Source organism: Diceros bicornis, chromosome 19 (genome assembly GCF_020826845.1).
Source record: "Diceros bicornis minor isolate mBicDic1 chromosome 19, mDicBic1.mat.cur, whole genome shotgun sequence".
Taxonomy (NCBI): Eukaryota; Metazoa; Chordata; class Mammalia; order Perissodactyla; family Rhinocerotidae; genus Diceros; species Diceros bicornis.
In genome coordinates this window covers 7,760-30,669 of record NC_080758.1, presented here as the reverse complement: position 1 = coordinate 30,669, position 22,910 = coordinate 7,760, and the positions used below count along the sequence as shown (strand labels likewise).

The 22,910-nt window shown below is 43.6% G+C and overlaps 1 protein-coding gene across 3 annotated transcripts; it reads left to right on the top strand.

Annotated features, from left to right (window-relative positions):
- Positions 1-748: 748 nt before the first annotated feature.
- PCMTD2 (protein-L-isoaspartate (D-aspartate) O-methyltransferase domain containing 2) lies at positions 749-21,931 on the top strand. 3 transcript variants are annotated; one of them, XM_058562219.1, is made up of 6 exons: positions 749-857; positions 5,917-6,245; positions 10,056-10,158; positions 10,901-11,072; positions 16,208-16,331; positions 19,566-21,931. In XM_058562219.1, exons 2-6 carry the CDS (start codon positions 5,939-5,941, stop codon positions 19,943-19,945), a joined length of 1,086 nt encoding a protein of 361 aa, XP_058418202.1. In that variant the 5' UTR covers positions 749-857; positions 5,917-5,938; the 3' UTR covers positions 19,946-21,931. The 3 variants fall into 3 exon arrangements, with proteins under 3 accessions (XP_058418202.1, XP_058418203.1, XP_058418204.1); XM_058562220.1 differs by lacking the exon at positions 749-857 and adding an exon at positions 1,491-1,712; XM_058562221.1 differs by lacking the exon at positions 749-857 and adding an exon at positions 1,723-3,858.
- The last annotated feature ends 979 nt before the right edge of the window (positions 21,932-22,910 follow it).

The following is a 22,910-nucleotide window of genomic DNA, read 5'->3' as shown; positions in this document are numbered from 1 at the left end:
TCAGTGAAAACTGAAAGATCTGGTGTGGCCACTCCCAGTCTATAACACCCTGGGGTCAACATTCCTAACCCTCTCCCCTGTAACTCAATGGCCTATATAACTGCTGTAAGATCTTCTGCCTCCTGAAGATGGCTCTTCGAGACGTGACACGGCCACCTTCCCTCTTGCTAGCAAGCTGTAATAAAAAGTCCTTTTTCTCCTACCTCCTTGCGTCTTGACTATTGGTATGTCTTGTGGCGGCCAGACGAACCCCCTTTTTGGGCAGTAACAGTGGGAGGTGGCGACGGGCTCTGCCTCCTCGGCCGGCAGGGGTTCCCCCCATTCTGCTCTCTGCACAGGGCTGCCTCCTTCTTGTCTCCCCGGAGATCCCGAGATCTTAGCTCGGATGTCTCTTCCGTGGTCCCCAAGCCACCACCGCAGTTCAGTCCGTCAGTCACCCCGTGTTTTCACTCCCTCCTCCCCTGTCAGCCCCTCCCTGGAATGTCATTTCCAGAGAAGGGGCCCTGCTTAGCCGGCTCACAGCCAAGTACTGGTTCGCGGTGAGGCCCGGACGTAACAATTCTCACCTGTGGCTGCCCTTTGACCGCCCCCCCCGCCCCCCCATTCCCCGCAGAGTGCGATCAGCGGTCCGGCCCGGAGGACTTGGGCAGAGAGCGCGGGCGGGGCCCAGCCACGGCACCGTTGCCGCTTTAAGCTCCGGACCGTGGCGCACGCGTAGTGGGAGCCCTCGCGCACGCAGGCGCAGTGGGGTGGCGGGTGTTTACGGCGGCGGAGGTCGGAGCGGAGCGGCGGCGACGGGCGAGGGGCAAGGAGCTGCAGGCCGGGCAGTGCTCGACCCCGCGCCGGCCAAGCCCTAGGTAGAGCCGCCGCCCTCCGCCCCGCGCTCCTCACCAGCTGCCCCCATACCCCGCGGGCGCCCCCTCCCCAGGGGCCGTCCCCTCCCTCGCGGTGTCCTCCCCTCCCCTCCTCCGGGGCCGTCCTCTCCCCTCCCTCCCGGGTGTCCTCCCTTCCCCTCCCCTGGGCCGTTCTCAACCCTCCCCCAGGGGCCGTTCTCTTCTCTCCCCCGCGGGCGTCCCCTCCCCTGGGGCCGTCCTCCCCCCCTCCTCTCCGCTGGCGTCCCCTCCCCCGGGGCCGTCCTCTCCCTTCCCCCGGGGGCATCCTCTCCCCCTGGGCCGTCCTCTCCGCTTCTCCACTGGCGTCCCCTCCCCCTCCTTCCCCCTCCCCCTCCTTCCCCCCTCCCCCTCCCGTCCCCCCTCCCCCTCCTTCCCCCCTCCCCCTCCCGTCCCCCCTCCCCCTCCTCCTCCCCTCCCCCCACCCCGGTCTCCCCCGTATCCTTCCATCTCTTCCTACTCCTGTGTTCCCTCCGCGTCTTCACCCCAGCTTTCCCCTACCCACCGCGTCCAGTCCCCTTGTCGCCCCCCCCCCCCGCGGCATCTCCCCCATCGCGGAAGTCTGTCTCCCTTCCCCCCCTCCCCTGTCCCCTTCCCCGGAGGGGAGTCTCGGGCTGCGCCCAGCGGTTTGCCCGCCGGCGCTTGGGTATGGGGGTCCCGAGGTCTGCCCCCTCACTGGTGCCTGCACCCTTGGATCTACTTAACTCTCCGATGCGCACCTAGTCTCTAACTTACTAAGTGGGAAAGGTTTGCAGTTAGTCCTAAGGCAAGTCAGGAGTCATCGAGATTTAACACAGATTCTACCTTGGACCTTTATGGAAGGTGACAAAGTCTATTTAAAAACAGTTGCCCCCCCCCCCCAAGTTTTGGGGCTACTAAGAATTGGTGCAGAGCGCTGGGACTGGACTGGAGGAGTGGTTGGGGAAGGAAAACTTACCCGGGCTTGGTGTCTGTGTTTTGTTTGTTTTTGCAAAGGGATGTGGCTCTCAAGTTGATGTTTGCTCCAGCATCAAACCTCAGAAGAGTCGTCTCACTCGCTGCCTCCGCCCTTTACTCGTGTGCCTGTATGCGTTTTCTTTGTTCTTTTTGGCAAAGGAGTGGCTGAAGTAAAGAACTCCGCACTGCGTGTTGAATAGACTGTCATTCAAGAACTAGTGAAGTCAGGTTCCTATAAACAGCTCAGAACTTGTGGCAGTGCTTGGGGGAAATAGAGACATACACTCGGGGAGAGAGGGAGTCTCAGAGGTGATGGGGTTCAGCTCCTGGACCAAGCCCTGGTTGTACCTGTCTGGGGACATCCCTGGGGTTGGGGGACTCCATGTTCTGAGAACGTGTCTGTTTGCAACTCCAGTTGTCAGAAAGCTTTTGTGTGTGTTTAGTATAAACTGTCTCCACCCAACAAGTGTTCCATTGGTCTGGCATTATCAGGCCCGTGAACAGTGTATACATGGCAGCCTTTCAAGTATTTTGAAAATATCCCTTTGCATTCCTTGTAAGAGTTCTGGGTTTCAAGACAAGAAGTCTCAGTTTCTTCCATTACTCTGCGGAAGGAGTGGTTTTGGGTCCGCCCCAGCTCATCTTCCACGTGAATTACTTTGTCCATATTCTTGAGAAGTGACATTCAGGTTGGAGCATGGCCCTCCATGTATAATCTGACAAACCCAGCGTAGACTGGAATGGTGACCCCCATTATCACAGCTTCATGTTGTCTTGACCCGGCCATAGTCACAGCCTCATTAGCTGTCAATCATGAGACCTTTCCATGGCTGCTGCTGCCCAGCCATCTTCCTCACTGCACCCTGGCAGTCAGTTTTGGAAGGAGGTTGTCCTGTTAGGCTGTGATCAGTTACTGTGAGTAGTGAATTATATTAAGGATTGCAAAGTATAATCAATCAAGTGCAGCGTCCAAACAATGATCTGCCATTGCTTTGAAAAATTGGATTTGATGGGATTATAGATCTAGGTTTGGTTTGGCGAGGGTAACTTTGAACCTGTTATTGGTGTTTTTGGTGGCTTGACTGAGCACATCGGTGGTCAGTACTAAGCAGTGGTTATTTCCAGTGTGAGGTAGTGTTAGATTACCAGGCAAAGTTAATATGTGTTAGACCCTGCAGATGGTCACATGCATCCTAGCAGTGGCAACAGATAGGGTTACCCCATAGTTATTTAGTCTGTCATTTGGGACAAAGATGATCAATGTGTTATATGGTAAAGAATGTTGCTCCCTTGAGAATTTTTAAAAGCTGCATTTGCTGTTGGGTAAAGAAAATAGGCCTTTGGCCAGATAGTCCTGTGTTTGAATTCCAGCCTTCTCCTCACACGTTGGTGTGTGATCATGAGCAAAATGACTGCTCTGTCCAAATTTGCCTCATAACGTTGTGAAGCCAAAATGAAGTTGTGACTGGCAGGTGGTGCCTGTAAAAAAGTTGTAGCTATTTTTGCAAAAAGCTAGCCTTTGCATGTGTCATAAACTTTCAAAGTGAGGCAAAGTGGAAAGTAAGTGAAAGGTACTCAGTAGAAAATGAAACGTGTCCAGTATCAAGTTTGTGTCTGCCTTCTGAAGATAGAATGATGGTATTGAGACGGAAGGACAGAAGATTGTATACAGGCTTCTGGGGGAAGAGATGGGTTTCAGATCCACCGTGGAGTATAGATACGTGGTTGTCGGCTTTTTCCTAAATAGATGGTGAGGCAGCCAAACACAACTCCACTTTTAACCAGTGACCCAAATTTTAAGATGACTGTCCTAGACCAGGGATGTAGACTTGAGCGTCAGAACTACGTGGCTTATCCAAGATTAAACTTGACCTCGTTAGTGCTTTTTCCCACCCAGCTAAATTAACTGTCCATGGACCATAATCTCACAAGGACTCTGAAACAACAACTTAAAATGGGAGTGAAAATCGAATAATTGGACCATCCTAGTGATTTGAAAAGCCTATTCAGCTCTAAGATCTTGATGATGAAGGTGAATTGTTCCAACCGTAAAACAAAAGAGCGTTTGTGTTAAGCCCCACCTTTTGTCACCGGGCGGGCTGGCTGTGTTTTCCAGCATCTTGTTAGGCATCGCAAAACAATTTGTGAGCTAACACATGAAGTAGAGTTCAAAGCAAGAAGGGATTTATTTGCAAAGCGGAAGTACACTCCAAGAGAGGGAGCCGGTTGGCTCGAGGTGAGCGACTGCCCCGAGGTGAGCGACTGCCCTGGGGCTTGAGTAATTTTTAGGTTATACAGGTTGTGGAGGGGTGGAGGAGGGGATTGAAGGGAGTCTGTCCAGTTGGCTTGTTGCCGCCTCCGTCATGTCCGGAGGGGGAGTTTTTCCCATTAGATGGTCTTGGCGGAACTGTCGTGGATTCTGTCAGCCGCAAGGGGGGTCAAAACCGCAGTGTAAGTTGATTATGACTTTAGCATAATGAGGATGAGGTCAGGGCGCAGCAGGTGGAAGCCAGCTCTGTGCCTGTCGGGCTGCAAAACAGGATGTTGTGAGTGTTGAAGGGGGGCCCTCCGAGGAGGCTTCTTGTATGGTTTGTCAACTTTTATCCCTTCCCCTGCTCATGTCTGACTTACTACCTGCCTACAACACTGTCACATGTGTTGTGTACTTGTAAGAATCTGAAGATTAATCCGTGTGGTTGTTGATTTTCATTCCTGCGAAAACCTCTTCCACCACAATTGCCAGTTGTGTACATGGTTGTGTGTATGGAATCCCCCCCAGTGTTTCTTTATGATTTTCCTTCTGCTGTTAGAAATCCAGAGGTTTGTGAGGGGGAAAGCAAGTATAAACTTTGTAATAATAAAATTATAATAGGTTATTGTGGAAGTTGTTAAGATTGAAAAAATGTGTCAGTGTTGGTGAGACTTTGTGTTTTCTTTTTTCCTAACAATTTACATCAGATGTTTTGGAAAACATTAGCATTTTATGTGAAATAAAACCATTATTTTGAAAAAGTTACGTGGGGTAAGTATAAAATTGGAAAAGATTTTTATAGTTTTAGAAAGAGTAAGACCTCTACAGATGAAAGCATTTTCTCTATGAATTAGATGAAGGCACATTGTATTTTGGTGTTGGCTTAGAGGGGCACACATGCTTTTACTTTTTCTTCTTGAAGGCAGTTAGGAAGAAGGTAAGAAATGTACTTTTTATCTTAAAGAGCTGGAAGGGTTGCTAGGGTACACTTGGAAAGGGTGTGTGAGTTCCAGTGGCAGCTCCTCCTACTCCTAAGCCTTAGCCTTGAAACAGAGTTTCTCTTTGTAACAATAAGGTGTTTGTAGTAGTATGTTTTGTTGGGGAACAGTTTTGTTCATACTGTTTTTGCTTGAAATTTGTATATCGAATATTCAAATCAAGAGATTGAATGGATTGCTTGACTTGATATTTGTAGGTATGTGGGGGCATCGAGTTGCCAGATAAAATACAGGACACCGGTTAAATTTGAATTTCAAATAACGAACAATTTTTTAGTATTTTTTGTTTACTGAATTTCATTTTTTTTGCTTTTAAAGTTTTATTTGCAAAAAAAGATCTGTAGCACTTGAAATATTCAAAGAGAAGTTGATATTAGAATGATTTTTTAGACATATCTCTCTTTTTTCGTGTTTACATTCAATGATTTTGCCATTGGATATGTCCCTGTTAAGGCAGATCTGTATTCAAGATAATTTTAGTCCTAAATACTTGACTTTCTAGATTGATGACTTTTAGTAGTGTTGAATTCATACTTTAATGATGTTTTTAAGTTGTGAAATATGTTTTAGGTATCTCAAGTTCTTTTGAATTCAGTCGATATTATAAATTACAAATTTACTTCTGGATGGATATAATTGAATTTCAGATTTAACTAGAGTTCTTTTCCTTCTGAATCTGGCATCCTTGGGGGTGAGTTGGGGTGGGTGGGTGTTGGCAAAATACATTCCATCTGTGGTATTTTCAGAATTCAGAATTTGAAATTGGTTTGGATGTAGAACTTCTATTGTTCTGCTCTTACCTTTCGTAGGGATAGCTCTGTTTACAAATTTCTGATTGCAGTGTTGCCTGCGTGACCGTGAAGATGGGAGGTGCCGTGAGTGCCGGGGAAGACAACGATGAGCTGATAGACAACCTGAAGGAAGCACAGTACATCCGCACGGAATTGGTAGAGCAGGCTTTCCGGGCTATCGATCGCGCAGATTATTATCTTGAAGAATTTAAAGAAAATGCTTATAAAGACTTGGCGTGGAAGCATGGCAACATCCACCTCTCGGCCCCATGCATCTACTCCGAGGTGATGGAAGCCCTGGACCTGCAGCCCGGGCTCTCGTTCTTGAACCTGGGCAGTGGCACTGGCTACCTCAGCTCCATGGTGGGGCTCATTCTAGGTGAATCTGGAGAGAGTTTGGGAGAAGAGTCTGCTGGCAGTATTTCCTTTGTAGGGACCACCTGCCCTTGGCCTTCCCAGCAGTTACGTGGTGGTGGTACGCATAGTTACTGGGTAGGCTGGTACAGGGAGAGCCCTGAGTTTTCTGGAAGGACCCCTCCTGTTCCCCATCCCTTCCCACCTGCACCTCCACTGTCTGTTCAGCACACCCTCCCTCTAGACAATGGAGGACTTAGAGAGTTGTGTAAGTCTGGGCTTTCTGGGCTATTTCTTGATTAATACAGTCACTCAGCCTGCCTGTCACTCTGTCTCTAAACTGAGAATAATTAACTTTTAAGTCCTCTGGGAGTTAAAGTTCTTCCAAGCAGTTTTTGTTGTTTTAATACTAAAAGAGTAATACCTGTAAGTTGTTTATTAAATTTTAGGGATGGGAGGGATTTCACAAGTTATCTTATTTGAAGCCCTTTAGCCTATTTTCCCAGACAAATAAGTTGTGAGACTGTACATGGGAATCAGCCATTTTTAATGTTGAAACAACAGTATCAGATAACTGGGGATTTGTTTAATTCCTGCTTTGCGTAAAATGTGGTGGTGGGGGAAAGGCCTGTGTTGTTCCTCTGAGGGAGGTGCAAGGGTTTGCGGAGGAGTGAGGGGCCGCGCTGTGCAGTAAGGTTGCTCTGAAGAGGAAGCAGGGGGTCTGCCCTCTGCTGAGTTGGTGGTGGCAGAGCACAGGCGCTGCATGTCTGTACGTTCTGATGTCGGAACTGACAGGATTTGCTAAATATCAAGAATGCCCCCCAAGTTTTTGGCTTAAGTATCTTGACATTGTTATTAAGTTAGAGTATGATTCTGAATGTTGGAGATTTCAAGTGATAACGGTTTACAAGTCATGTACAAATTGTTAGCATGTACATCTCGACGTCGTTTCTTTATAGTTGTTAACAGCCACTTTGGAAAGTCTTAGCAGTAACAGTTGATTTTTGTGGATATGGAATGAAATTTTTGGTTTCTTTATAAGTTCATATACTTCGGAATTTGGTGAAGTTTTGAGACTCTGATCATTTGACTTCAGGCTATAAATTGCTACCCTCAAATTTTTAAATGTGTAGGTTTTTTTCTTTTTTTAAGCCAAATGCTTTTTGAACTTGACTTGTCTTGGATTGAGACTGCTTTTCAAAGAGAGCCCAGATTATTTGTCAATCTGGAATTAGTGATTTGTAATTCCCCCCATAGGAGCTGAAAGTTTGGAGGAGCTAAGGATAAAGTGGTATTTGTGGGGAGAGGGGGATGGATTATCAAACGGACTACATTGGAAATACTATAAAAAAGAACCGAGATGCTTTGGAAAAGATGACTTACAGTAAGCCTGAAGTGACCTGTTGTGCTTGGCGTTCCCTGGCAGTTATAAAAACACAGTTTACAGTCTGATGTTGTTGCTTCTCTTTTCTGAGGCCCCTGTTTACTGGGAATTTCCTTAGATGTCGGGGGAGGAGAGAGCTGAAGGAAGGAGAGCTGTGTTTCCGGCTGTAATGGACACTGCATGCTGCTTAGATGTATTTGAAGGAGATGACTTGAGAGTTTGCTTCTGCGGATGGATGTCTTGGATCTGCAGGGAGAAGGCTGTGGCGCGCTGGACTCTGTCTCAATGCCGTTATCTCCTGGGCCACCCGCTCCAGTTTATTCACCCTTAATGCTGCTTCGTGCAAATCACTCCAGAGGTGAAAACCTTGTTGGGCTCCCAGTGTCTGCAGATGTGAGGTGTGAAGTCCTTTATCGGACACAGAGGTCCTTACTCTGACCCCGGCTGTCTTTCTGCTGGCCCTGAACTTGATCCCTTTTCGGCCACATTCCTGTGCTCGTTGTGTGGGCTCTCCTCCTCCGCTGAAGGCTCTCCTTTCTGTCGTTCTCATCAGCAGGGGGAGATAACAACACCTGCTTCAGAGGTGGTGACTCATAAGCTCACCCAGTTGAAGTGCTCTGTGAGTGCTCTGGGAGCTGCTTGCCTGGTGTCCTCTCGGATCCACCTTCAGCACCGTGTCCTTGGTGCTGTTGTCCTGATCTCCTATGTCGTTCTCATCAGCAGGGGGAGATAACAACACCTGCTTCAGAGATGGTGACTCATAAGCTCACCCAGTTGAAGTGCTCTGTGAGTGCTCTGGGAGCTGCTTGCCTGGTGTCCTCTCGGATCCACCTTCAGCACCGTGTCCTTGGTGCTGTTGTCCTGATCTCCTATGTCCTCCCTCCCCCTTTAGACATCTTTGGGGTGGTCGGGAGATCTGTCTTACTACTCTATTTGTTAGTACTCTGTCTGGTATTACTCTTCTTGGGAATAGGAACTATGTTCTGTATCTAGTATTAGAATTAACTGCTTAATAGGTATTTGATAGAAAGTGAGGGGCTAATGAAAATATGATGAGTGGGAAAATAAGAGCCTGTTTTCTTGGTCTCTGGCACAGTGCTCCTGTGCCAGAGAGCAGTGGGAATTGAAGTTAGTGACTTGGCAGAGGGTCTTGAAATTGGAATAATTTGGATTTGAGTTATTATTATTTATTCCAATTGGAATAATTTGTAAATAGTGATAGTGTGACTTGTTAAGTAGGGTGTGGTTTGATGAGAGAATGTTTTAGCAGCAGCTCTGTGTATGAAAGATGTTGAGAGAAGAGAGCATCAGGTGAGTTGTCCAAGTGGAGGACAGGGGAGCCTTGGCCTGAGGTGCTGGCTATTGTGTTAGGAAGGGACCAGATAAACCTCAGTGGCAAAATGCAAAGATGTGGCCCCACAGATGGTTGCTTATTTACCAGTATTTCTGTTGGACTGTAGGGTTGAGTGTTATACTGTGACTTTAGTTTGTATGTCTATTAAATACAGTCCTACATGCCCTGTTGATTTTCACATGCATATATAAAAAAAGTGGGGTTTAACTCACCTATAGTAAATGAACAAGTGGTTGGTCATTGGTGTTCAGTGGAGGTTGGTTAATTTTTACACGTGTCCACCTCCCTGTGCGCCACCCAGAATAAGAGGCGGAGTAGAATCAGCGCCCCACAGGCTTTCCTGCCCTGCCCTCAGAAAGAGGACCCACCCCCTCCAGAAAGTGAGCACTGTTCTATTCTCCGTCAGCACAGATGAGAATCACCTGTTTTGATCTTTGTATAGACGATTCCCACAACATGGAGATTCACCTAAGCCATTTGTGTTGGTAATTCTCACCCACACTTAACCTAGAGCAGCTTTATACAGAGGGAGCGCTTTCATCAAGTGGGCTCCTAACTTTTCTCACAGGTTTATTTCCAATTACTGATAAATTTCCTTTGATATAAAAAATGTTTCATTGTGACTGGGATTATAGTTTTAATGATGATTATAACCTATTTTGTGAGGATTATTAAAATGCCCACATCGGAGTGTTTGGGTAGACTTTTTATGGAAAACAGGCCTGTGTCCAGTTTCATTTGCAAATACATGTTTCTTCTTCAGTTCATTAGTAAGACCTTGAAATCTTGGTTTCAGACCTTGGCTTTTTTATATTTTCAAATGATTCTATTAAAAGTTTGAGAGGGAGGGCCAGGCTTTGGAAAGCTGTGGAGTCGGAAATGTCATAGAGATGAGTGTTTAAGCTGTGGTTAACAGAGGCTCCCCTGCATACTTAAAGATTGGCTTGGGTGATTTAGGCCCAGTAATGTGGTAAGATTTCAAAAACTCGTGAATTTTGTAATTATACATGCTAAATCATACGCATCACAATTGATAAAATAGAAATAAAGAGTAAGAGTTGTTGCCCTGGTTCTAAAGGTTTTCTTAAACCTTTTAGGTCCTTTTGGTGTGAACCACGGGGTGGAGCTGCACTCGGATGTGATCGAGTACGCGAAGCAGAAGCTGGACTTCTTCATCAGGACCAGCGACAGCTTCGACAAGTGAGGCCCAGTACCGTCCACTGGGTCGGGGTGTGAATTATGACTTAGGCTTTTGATGAGATGGAAGGAAATCAGCTTATTAGTGTTCATGTACCAGCAAGCATGGTTGAACTGTGGCAGGAGAATCAGTGGTGTATATGTTTCTGTTCTAATTATTTTTTAAATATCTTGTGTTTTTAGGGGCTTTAAGTTTTTTTAACTATTATAGCTAAGTAAAGGTAATTTTTCACCAATATAATAAGAGAAGGAAATAGACTGTTCGTTTTGCTCAAATTTCCTGTTTCCAATAGAGACCACATTTTATCACCTAATTATTTCTAAAAGAGAATGGTTGCATTTGTCTTTAAACAGTATATATAAGTAGCTATTGCCGTTTTTAAATAAGGCATTCTTATTTAAGGGATTAACGTTTCTAGAAAAACCTCATTTTTAGTAGATCTTGAGTAAGATAATGAGTTACAAAAACAGCGAAGACAGTGATGATGGGAGCTTGGATGATTTTAAGCTTGGATCATGCTTATGATATTCACTTTTATAATAATTTGTTTGGAGTTTCTAGGGTTCTATTTATTCGTAGTATAATTCTTTTTGGAAGTCTGGCTTCCAGCTTCTGGCTCTGTAAATTGTATTACATTGCTGTGGGATTTTACAGTGAAAAACAGCCTGTGGTTAGCATAGATTTACTATATAGACATGTTACAGTGTGATATATTTAGTTATGGAAAACATTTTTTACTTTTAGGTTTGACTTCTGTGAACCTTCCTTTGTTACTGGCAATTGCCTGGAAATTTCTCCAGATTGTTCTCAGTATGATCGGGTGTACTGTGGGGCTGGTGTGCAGAAAGAGCATGAAGAGTACATGAAGAATCTTCTCAAAGTAGGGGGGATCCTTGTCATGCCGCTGGAAGAGAAGGTCAGATTCCCTTCTTAACTGATATTTTTGCACTCTTAACTATTTTCCAAGGTCTATTCCAGGAAGTTTACATGTATTTTCCCTTGTAACCCTCGTAACACCTCCCTCCAGTCCACAAATGAGGAAACAGGCAGGGACAGGTCATAAAGCCAGCCTGGTGGCCAGGTCCTGACTCAGGCTGGCATCCGGGAGCATGCGCTGAGAGCGCTTCACCTTACCGACCTCCCTTCCCTCTCCTCCTCCTCCCCCTTCTCCACTGCTATTCTCTTATGCTGGTTCTATTAGAATTATAACATATCAAAATTATTACAGGAATTGTATTCTAATTATTAGTCTAATTGTCAAATTCCATGATGACAAGTATTTTACAGGAATTCCTTGCTTAGTAGGAATCTTGTCCAAGTCTTTATTTGGCCACACATGTTTCTGTATGTTTTAGATATTGTGTTTCATTGGGAAAAACAGATTGTAATAAATGAGCAGATTAATCAGACATGAGTTGGTCATCAAGAAGGATGTCTCAGTCATGAACAACTAGGAAAAACAGAAATGATAAAAATTAGGAGATTGTGTATTTTTGTGCAATTTTCTGCAATTTTTAAATGTTAGCATTTAATTTGTTTTGTTAGAAAGGTAATCATTTATTTTAGAAAATCCAGAAGATATGAACATTAAAAACTGCTCACAGTCCCTACTCTAATGATGTTAGTGTGTGATTCTGGAGTACTTTCTCTTAGTTTGTACTACTTTCTCCAAAAGGTTATTGTACACGTGGTTTAGCCCTTATAATGTTTTGCTTAAAAGAGTTCCTGAATGTAATTTTAAGTTATTTAATGTTCCACATCATCACTTTTAGTGCTTACGTAGTAGTCTGTTATCTAGCTTCTGTAACTGGACATTAGGCTGTGTGTAGTTTTTCAGTTACTTGTTATTATATAAAAACTTCAGTGAATATCTCTAATTAAAAACATTTTTATCCATAAATATTTCAGTATGTAACTGGAAAAGATAAGGGCTCTGTTTTTTAATACATAATCACAAAACCATTATCAACCTGAAAAATTAATAGTAATTTCTTAATATCTTCACATGTCCAACTAGGGTCCAAATTTTCCTTATTGTCTCAAAATTTGTTTTAATAGTTTGTTTGAATGAGACTCCATTTAAGGTTTATGTATTGTGTTTGGTTGATATATCTCCTGTTTTTTAATCTATAAATTATCCTGCTTCTTTACCTTTTCCTTGCAATTTATTTGTTGAAGAAATCAGATTGTCTTACAGATTTTCCTGCAGCCTGGATTTGGAGATTACTTGTCTCTAGGGTAATGCTTTACATGCTCTTCTCTCTGTAATTGGTATCCCTATAACTTGGTAGTTGGATCTAAAGACTTGAGTAGGTTCCAGTTTGATTTATTTTGGGGGTGGAGAGAGCGTGCAAGAGTACTTACCAGGTGTTACAGTCTGCTTCCCTATGTGTTAGATGTGGCAGTGTGCTTCTCTATGTGGCAGGTGTGACGGTGTGCTTCCCTATGTCAGCGCATCCTATTTCCTGTCTCTTGTTTTCTGATACAAGCAGTGTGATTGTATCAGAATGGATTAGGTCCTGATCCATTCTTTCATTGGGGGCTGCAGAATCATACATTCTGATGCCGTCATTTCTCTTCCTGTAGTAGCTGGAGTACTTAGATAAAGAGAAACACCCTCGTTAGTTACTTGGTTGCCCTGAGGTATACTTTATAAGGAGAGGCAGGGTAAATTCTGATTCTTAACCTTTGTTTATCAGTTTTCTCAATAATCTTGTTCTCTAGCAATCTGCCAAAGGTGGTAACCAGTGAAGTTTTGTTTGTTTTTTAGTATCAGTATGAATTCGTGGATTGAAACTTACTTAATATTTTAACCCTTGTGTGATCCTTATTGAAGTTCAGATTGTCCTGTCTTGGCCTGTGGGTGCCTCTCCAGCTTGGCTCTTGGGCTCTGATAGAATCTCAGTAGTCTTTGATAACTTTGTTGCTTTCTGGTATGAAAAGATGTTCCAGACTCATTTTGTATATATGTTTTTTTACCACAAGCTTGGAATTAACCATTTTTGAGGATCCTTGTTCATTTTCAATTCAATGAGAATTGGGTGTTTAGAGACCATAGTTGGGGCCTTTGGGATAATCTTTGATACTGGGTTTTTTCATTGGACCTGTAGAGCTGGGAAGTTCACACACACACGTGCACGCACACACCCATGTGTGTTTTGTTTTGTTTTGGTTTTTTGTAGATAAAATACGCAATGAATTCATATTGATACTTCCAACTCAAAATCAGGACCAGAGGATTTTTCTGACCTCTTCAGTTTATTAGTAACACCTTTCTCTCATGCAAAAGTTCCTGGTCCCCAACCACCCAACTTATTATTTATCCACAATACATAGTATCACTAACAATCTGATTTCTGATTTCTGAAAGTTCAAGATTTTTTTGTTGGGGAGGAGGGCTTTTTTGCCCTTATATTCCACTAGAGATGTACGAATTATTAAGTTTTAAAGTCACTGGGAAATAATGCTTCCCTGTGAGGTTATGCCACCAGCCTGACGCACAGCTCATATGTTTAATTTTCTTTCAGTTTTTAGGGACTGCCGTTTTAGGTTTTATAAACTTTGTAAAATATTTACAAGATTCCAAAGTCTAAATAAGGATCACAGAATTTTCTTACATGTGTGTCCCCTCTACTCTGTTTCCTTTGCCTGTGGGTAACCTTTTTTTGTTTGTTTGTTTTCAGTTTATTTTTTTATTTAAAAGTATATAAGCGGGGGGCCGGCCCGGTGGCGCAAGCGGTTAAGTGCGCGCGCTCCGCTGCGGCGGCCCGGGGTTCGCTGGTTCGGATCCCGGGCGCGCACCGACGCACTGCTTGGTAAGCCATGCTGTGGCGGCGTCCCATATAAAGTGGAGGAAGATGGGCACCCATGTTAGCCCAGGGCCGTCTTCCTCAGCAAAAAAGGAGGAGGATTGGCGGATGTTAGCTCAGGGCTGATCTCCTCACAAAAAAAAAAAAAAAAAAAGTATATAAGCGGGGCTGGCCCCGTGGCGTAGCGGTTAAGTGTGCGCGCTCAGCTGCTAGCGGCCCGGGGTCGGATCCCTGGCGCACACTGAGGCACCGCTTGTCAGGCCACATTGTGGTGGCGTCCCATATAAAGTGGAGGAAGAGAGGCACAGATGTTAGCCCAGGGCCAGTCTTCCTCAGCAAAAAGAGGAAGATTGGCATGGATGTTAGCTCAGGGCTGATCTTCCTCACAAGAAAATAAATTAATAAATAAAAGTTGCCAACTACTTAAAAAAAAAAAATAAAAGTATATAAGCAAACACATCTCTTCATAACCTTCCTTCAGTGGAGATGTGCCCACTTTTTTCCATTCCTTCCACCCATCCCAGATATGAATGAAATAGGAGTTGATGGTTTTAAGTTGTATACATCTTTTCTTGTTTAAGTATTTGATGTTCATTATAACTAGAAAGTCTTTTGTCCCTATTCTGTTTGTTTAAAAAATTTTATTAGTATATAATGATGTGATTTTTTGATGGGCATTTGGGTTCCTTCCAGCCTTTTGCTATTACAAACAGTGCTACTGTGAAGAAGCTATGCATATATCTTTTTGTGGATATTCTTCGTCTCAACCTTGGTCTATATCCGTGATCTCCTCCAGGCGAGTCTCAGAGGCAGGAGTGCTTAGTCAGAGATTCTGTGTTCTCACTTTGCCAGCTGCCCTTTCACAGGCCATGCTCTCAGCAGCGTGGACGAGGAGCCCTTGCTGACAGTCCTGTCTGTTTCATTACTGCTGCTTTTAGTAGGTTGAAGTGTATGCTGTGGTAGACCTCCCCATCTGTGCTCCTTTCTCACTCAGAGTATTGGTTTAAATATGGCTTTACGTATACAAATGATTTTAGAAATCTTTGTTGTATCACAAAAATGTGTTGGACTTTTTATTGGAATTGTGTTACATCTAGATTAATTTGAGGATTGTAGACTACTTTTCAATATTTCATTGCTCATTTGGAACATGAAATAGGGATTTATGGTTTTCTTTAAGGTTTCACACATCATTTATTGATTATATTTAAATATTTGATGCTCATTATAACTAGAAATTCTTTTAAAAAATGTTTTTGAAAAAAAAATTTGTGCTGGTATATAAGAATGTGAGTAACTTGTCGATGTTTATCTAGTACATGGCTACTTAGTTGTTTTAGTTCTAAGATTCATGACATAGAGTCTTAGTTTTTAGAGGATTTGCTGGCTTGGATATTTTTAGACGAGAGAGCATATAATCTTAGCATGTCAGAGCTGACCAAAAATAGTCCTGTGATGTGTTGAGGCTGTTGGGAGACTGGCACAGAACACACAGGAGGGCCGTGTCATCTGATCAGGTTCTTCTGGTGCCCCTAATACTGTGATTCATGAGAAGTGTTTGGATGACCTACGCCGCAGTGTGCTAGCCACCTAACTCCACGTGTGTTGGGGGGTGACGTCACTGAGAAACTCATGGAAACCCTTCAGTGTACATCTCCGAAGAGTGAGGATGAGCTCAGGATGGCGTGGTCATCTTTGAGGAAGTCACAGTGATTCTGGAGTGGTAGCTGTTGTTCCGTGCATGGTCATGAGTCCCCAGTTGTTGTAGGAAGATCTTTTTATAGTTCCCGTCCTCCAGAAACAACACCCAGGATTCAGTCTGGGTTGAAGCATTGAGGGTGGTTGTGTACGTCTTTGATAGCTTTTACTTTAGAACAGCCGCTCTCCTGACTTCTCCCCCAACATGGACTCTCTTGGAGAGCCCAAGAAAGTTGTCTCATCAGAGTCCCCTTGTTCCTTATCTGATTGTTTCCTCTTGTTATCCTTTAACTTCCTCATGTATATTTCCTGTAAACAGAAGTTAGGTCTAGAGGCTTAAATATATTCAGGCTAAATGTATTTGCAAGATTGTTAATACGTTATGTGTACTTCATGTCACAGCACGTTAGGAGCTCATATTATCATGTTATTTCATTGTTAGTGTATCTGTTCTTTTTTAGATTATTTATAGGAATGATTATATTTAAATATAAGCTATCAGTAGCTAAACCTTTTGAATATTCTCATTTTGTCTTTGGGATAGTTGACTAAGATAACGCGTACTGGTCCTTCTGCTTGGGAAACCAAAAAGATCCTGGCTGTTTCTTTTGCTCCTCTGATTCAGCCCTGCCACTCAGAGTCAGGAAAATCAAGACTTGTCCAGTTACGTAAGTACAAAGATCCTTGCTTATCTTTTAGATCTTTTTAGTCTCATTAGACTCTGAAGGGAAACTAAATTTGTAAGGAACTTTTTAATATTAAAGAGCATTTTTCCCTCCACTAAAACTTTAAAATTCTACAAGTGATTTTTAGGCATTTTAAAAATTATAATCTATTTTTAGCCTATTTTAGGTTATTTTAGCCTTCTTTTAAATCTGCAGAGAGCTATTGCTGGTCATGCTGTTGAAAACAGAAGTACACATAAAAGGGAGTTAATTCTGTCATATGGAGAGATCTTACAGAGAAAGCATGTTCGCCGAGCTAGAGGGCTCCTGCAGAGTCATGGGACGGACCCTCTGCTCCCTGGGGTGGCCTTGTGGGCGCACGTCCAGCTGGTCTGCTGGTGTGCGAGGGGGAGGCCTGCTGTGCAGCCTTCCCTGGCTCAGCCTGGCCTCACTCCTTCAGGATGGAGACCGAGCAAGGAGCTGACATCAGGGCCAGCATTCATCCAAATGTTGTTTTATAATTTAAACAAAAATTCACTCAGTAATGAGAATTGCGAATGATTTTATTTAAAATAAAATCATTCAGCATGCACTGTGCTTCATGATTATTTAGAAAATTTGGAAAACGCAAAAAAAAAAAAAAAAATAGGAAGGAAAAAAACTAACTGTAATCCTACCACCCAAAGGTAATACATGTTGGCGAATTCGTTCCAGAATTGTTTTCTAACTTATGAGGAGTCATTAATTGAATAGTGATGTTCTGCCGTGGTCTCTGCTAAGTGCAAGTCACGTGAAATACACGTGGTCCTTGAAAGGTGGTAACGGAGGGGCTGAGAGGGATCAGGGAGAGTCTGACAGAGGATGTGGCATCTGGGCTTGGTCTTCAAGGGTGAGAAGACCTACCCTCAGGAGAGAAGAAAGAGAGGAAAACCATTAGCAGAGGTAAGGAGACTTTCCACAGGCATGTTCCCTGGTGTGGTTGGAGTAAGGGTGTGGCAGAAACCAGAGTGGTACGTAGGTCAGACTTGAGTGTATCACGTAGGCTGTGGGAAGCCATCAGATGCTTTAAATAAAAGTTGTGGGGGCCGGCCCCGTGGCACGGCGGTGAAGTGTGCAAGCTCCACTGCGGCAGCCCGGGATTTGCAGGTTCGGATCGCGGGCGCGCACCGACGCACCGTTTGTTAAGCCATGCTGTGGTGGCGTCCCATATAAAGTAGAAGAAAATGGGCACGGATGTTAGCCCAGGGCCAATCTTCCTCGAGAAAAAAGGGGAGGATTGGCAGATGTTAGCTCAGGGCTGATCTTCCTCACAAAAATAAACACATACATACATACATACATACAAAAATAAAATAAAAGTTTTGGTGCCTCTGTGTTCTGGATCACCCTGGTGGTGGCGGAGGTGAGTTTGTCAAGTGCACGCTCCCTGAAAATGCCACCTGAAAAGTAAGCAAGCACTTCCTGAGGTTGGGGAGGGCACCACCTTCCAGAGACATAGCAGAGTTTTGGAAGGTGAGGGCACAGTTGGGGTATCTGTGAGGCTTTTTGAGGGTCTGGGTGAAGATCAATCTCTTGGTGTGAAGGCTTGATCAGGGCCGGATAAGAATTGTGACAATGTGGAACACACCCTTAGAGGTGGGTGTTGAGGCCAGGGCTTCAAAGCAAATGTTGGGTGATGAACAATCATGTGATGCTATTAGGGCTCCTGAAGTGAACAGTCCAGTTATTTGTAACTATCTTTTTGGGCCAGAGGTCATGTGGGTGTAGACATGTGCTGTGTGGGGTAGACGGGGTCAGCCTCAAAGTGGATGGACAGGTGACAGACTGCAGGCAGGAACCAGTTAGGAGGCTCTTGGGATTTTCTAGGCAAGAGATAAAGATTGAAATTAAGACACTGGCCTCTACAGTAGAAAGGATTCAGGGGCCGGCACATAGGGCCTTTCTGAGGAAGGACGTGGGAGCCTGAGGTGTCCATCATCTGTTGTAGATGTGGGTCTGTGGATGGCTCAGGATGCTGGACAGGACTAGATTATAATGCTGGGAGCCATTGGCCAGTCTCTGTTATTTGAATCCATGGAATGGATGTCAAACCAAGGATTAATAGGCAAATGGAGAGGGGGAAATGGTAGAAATCACAACCTTAGGGAACACCATCAGGCTGGGTGGGAGAAGAGTCAGAGACTTGGGCAGGGGACAGTCAACCGAATTAGTTCCCCCAAGTGGCACCTCAGGGAGAGCTGGAGAGGCTAGAGCTGGCAGTCGGGAGGTGTGATGACCTCTGAAGAGTCGTTTCAGCAGTCACAGGGGCAACAGCCAGTAGAGCGAGGGAAGGAAAGATGACAGCATTCGAGCAGAAAGCCGTGACTGTGGTCTTCCGTAGCAGGGTAGGTGCTGGAGCCCGTCATCGAGGAGGGAAGGGTTGGTGTTAATAAAGCGGAGAAAGTGCTGAGAGCCTGGGGTGTGGGCGCTTTCCAGGGCTCTGATGAACAATGGACACTGCCAAGATTTTGTGCAGTCCTGTGATTGGGTAATAAATGCTGCAGCCAACTTGAGAGCCCTCCCTGTAGTGTAGGTGGTTGGCTTCTGGAGAAGTTAGGTACTAGAGGGAAAAAGTGATGCTGAGTTTCAGTTTAATGTTTTAAACACACAACCCTCAATTCCTTTCCCTTTGAGAAAAGCCGTTATATTGCCATGTGTGTATTGTTTGCATTAAATTGAACTTTATTTGCCAGATTTTATTTTTCCTTGGTGTGGTTTGAAGTTTTCTTCTTAAAAATGCTTTTCTCTGCATTAATAAAAAAGGAACAAATACTCAATTTGTAAAGTACTATGAAAATATTAAAATGGATAAAAGAATGTTGGAGCCCTATGTTCACTGTATTACTACTGGATGAGAGAGAATACATAAATGAACACAATAAATAGAGTAATGAAACTGGCTGTCAAAGAAGCAGAAAGCAGTAATCCAGGTTTTTGTTCTGCCACTGATTGATTAGCCAAGCATTGTTTCTTCCTTTCCTTATCTAAGTTACAGGTTAGTGTATTATCTTTTGAAAAGTACCATGTGAATGCAAGTTAGAGCACTAATTGACATTTGCCTCGAATACGTCATATTCTTGTAGTATATTTGTAAATATGCCAGTGAATGAAAATGTGAGGATGTTAGGATTTTCAGATGTTTAGGTTTTGTGTTGTTGTCACAGACGAGTTTGACATGTCTCATTCTTTGCATCGCAGCACCACTGGCAGTTCGCAGCCTCCAGGACCTGGCTCGCATCGCCATCCGGGGCACCATTAAAAAGATCATTCATCAAGAAACAGTGAGCAAAAGTGGAAATGGACTGAAGAACACTCCCAGGTTTAAACGGAGGAGAGTTCGCCGCCGTCGAATGGAAACGATTGTCTTTTTGGACAAAGAGGTCTTTGCCAGTCGGATTTCCAACCCCTCTGATGACAATAGCTTGGAAGACTTGGAAGAGGAACGGCAGGACGAAGAGGAGAAAACCCTGCCTGAAACAAAGCCAGACCCCCCGGTGAACTTCCTACGAGAGAAGGTCCTGAGCCTCCCTCTGCCAGATCCCCTGAAATACTACTTGCTTTATTACAGAGAAAAATAAGTCTGTGGGAACAGGGAAAGGCAGCAGAGCCAACTGCTGAGCCCGATGTCTGCCTTTGAGGGTTGCCTGGAGCAGATGTGATGGGCAAGGAAAGCCCTCTACTCTCTACATTTCTTTTTCTAGTTTGTTTTCGATCGTCCTCTAGAATTTCTTTCAGTGCCGTGATTTCTTTATACATAATCTGACAAATGTAAAGTGTGTGGGAGAGAGTTTTCTCAGAAGGGAGAGAATCTCCTAGAGAAGGTGTTTGCTTTACCTCCCAGGAAACACTGAGGTCTGCACAAGGAGACTGCTTGTGGCTGTTTCTCACAGGGTACAGTCTGCGTTAAAGGTGAACACTGAAATTGAAGTGAACCTGTGTTTCTTGTGCAGTGTGAAACAAAGCACAAGTCTGTAGGTGTATGAAATCTTTTCTGGGTGTGATACACTGACATCCAAGTTTGAATTTTACCATATCAACCTCTTAATTACTGGCCCTGAGTTTCACTAAACCTTTTAGTTTTCTAGAGGAGGGGAAACGTGATTGAGAAGCCCTCTCTTATTTTAAGGAAATTAATTAAATCTTATGTGAGTTGTCAATTGCAATTTTAAAAAGAAAAATTTTGATGAGGGAGGAGGAATGAAAGTAAGATGTCTTTCTGGAATTACGAAAGAATTCCGGGGAATCTTTTCCTGACACCTTCTGTTAACCTTTAAAAGAACCAATGTCAAAAAGAACCAATCGCTTAAAAGAATATCCTGAAGAATGAAGCAAGGGTTGTGTGCTACGTGATTTCTACCACAACGACAGGGGCGATTGTTGACCCACCCTTGGGTGCAGTAATGGGTGTCTAAGGTGTTGACATGCTTGGTCCTCAGAGCAGGCGGAAAGTATTAAGACCTCAGGAAGTAGATTGGGAGTATGTTATAGACAGCCTCGGCTTTTTTTTACTTCAGTTGGCTATTTTTCTGTAATCACATTAGAGTACTGAATCATAGATTTTATCTTTTATAATTCTGGAGAAAAAAATTTGTTAGTTTTGTAATTTTCTTAACAAATATATGTATTTTAGTAGCTGCATTGCATTAAAACAATTTAACTCTCAGTGACCTGTGATGTTCTCCAGGCGTTGTGTGTTGAGAGCTCTGTCTTTATCAGGTTATGGGTCTAGAAGAAAAGGCAATCCTGGCAGTGAGATGGCATTTCTTATTCCAAAATGTTGCTTCTTTTCAGACTTTTTTTTTTTTTTACCCAAAGGAAAGAATAGTATAAGATATTAACAATAAACCCAAGCTCAGAGGGCAGATGTAGGGTTACGCATCCAGAGTTCATGATGAGCCTCTTGGGAGTTGTGGGGTTCATTGTCTGTGGTTTTACCAGCTTAACTGAGTTCTGCTTTTTTTTTTTTTTCCTTTTCTGCTTTTTTTAGTAACTGAATCATTTTTATCACAGGATGCTGTGTGTATGCATAGCTGGGAAAACGTATATTGCCCTAGATTTGTAAATTTAAGATATTGTAAAGAAGGTTACTTCATAGTTGTGTTTATCTGCCTTTTAACTCAAAGTTCAGCATCATTCTTTCAGAGAGAAACGCATGATTTATGTCCTTGCTAACATTTCATAGTTTGCAGATCCTTTTTGACATTATTCTAATTGGTATGTAGAGACCTCTGCAATACATGGACGTTTTTGGATATAATATTAAATGATATCTGTGAAATCTGTTATATTAGGTGGCTTGACTAAATTTTTTTTTCCCTATATATATATTGTATATGGACTTCATGTTTTTTTAAACCACATTTGCCTTTATGCTAGATTGTAAAAACTTGTTATAATGCATAGGACGTGTTGTTCCCTATATATGTTAAACCTTTCCTAACATTTTGTATTTACCTGTTCTCAGTTTGTGATTTTTAAACCAGAATTTGGTTAAAAATATATATAGGTATAATATATGTGAAATAGTTTGGTGTTTGTTAAAAATAAAGGAGAATTGCAACTGAGTTTTCCTGTGCTTGAGCACCTTGTACCAGAGTTCAGTATGGTACACTACTTTCTGTTTTCAGACAGAGGAGATGTGTATAGTCTGTTGTCTGAAGCTCTGTGTTGTAAACCACATGCGAGACCACTGTTGACTCGTACGTTTTGAGTAGACTGTATTTTTATGTGACTTTGTCTTGAAAGTAGTGAAGCCATAGACCTGTGCAAAACAAATATCAAATTTATAAATATTAAGTATGTAGTGTAAAAGTCAACTGTGTATGTAAAAATACTTTTGCCAGTCTGGAACTTTCAGGGGATTAAAGCAAGAAATTTGAAACAAAGATTTTAATGAGCTGATGTAAATGGGTAAATATTTTTTTTTATTGATTTTTTTTTTTTTTTTTTTTTGAGGAACATCAGCCGTGAGCTAACATCCATGCCAATCCTCTTTTAGCTGAGGAAGACCGGCCCTGAGTTAGCATCTATTGCCAATCCTCCTCTTTTTTTTTTTGTTTTTGTGAGGAAGATCAGCCCTAAGCTAACCTGCATGCTAATCCTCCTCTTTTTGCTGAGGAAGACTGGCTCTGACCTAACATCTATTGCCAATCCTCCTCCTTTTTTTTTTTCCCCCAAAGCCCCAGTAGATAGTTGTTTGTCATAGTTGCACATCCTTCTATTTGCTGTATGTGGGACACGGCCTCAGCATGGCAGGACAAGCAGTGCGTTGGTGCGCACCCGAGATCCGAACCCGGACCGCCAGCAGCGGAGCGGGAGCCCAACTGCTAAGCCCCGGGGCTGACCGCATTCCTCCTTTTTTTTCTCTTTTTCTCCCCAAAGCTCCAGTAGATAGTTGTATGTCGTAGTTGCACACTGTTCTAGTTGCTGTATGTGGGACGCCGCCTCAGCATGGCTGGACGAGGGGTGCGTCGGTGCGCGCCCAGGATCTGAACCGGGGCTGCCAGTAGTGGTGTACGAGCACTTAACTGCTAAGCCACGGGG

Coding starts and splice junctions, on each gene's coding strand:
- PCMTD2 (XM_058562219.1), top strand. CDS start 5,939: ATGGGAGGTGCCGTGAGTGCCGGGGAAGACAACGATGAGCTGATAGAC. Junction 6,246..10,055: donor CATGGTGGGGCTCATTCTAG/GTGAATCTGGAG, acceptor TAAACCTTTTAG/GTCCTTTTGGTGTGAACCAC. Junction 10,159..10,900: donor ACCAGCGACAGCTTCGACAA/GTGAGGCCCAGT, acceptor TTTTACTTTTAG/GTTTGACTTCTGTGAACCTT.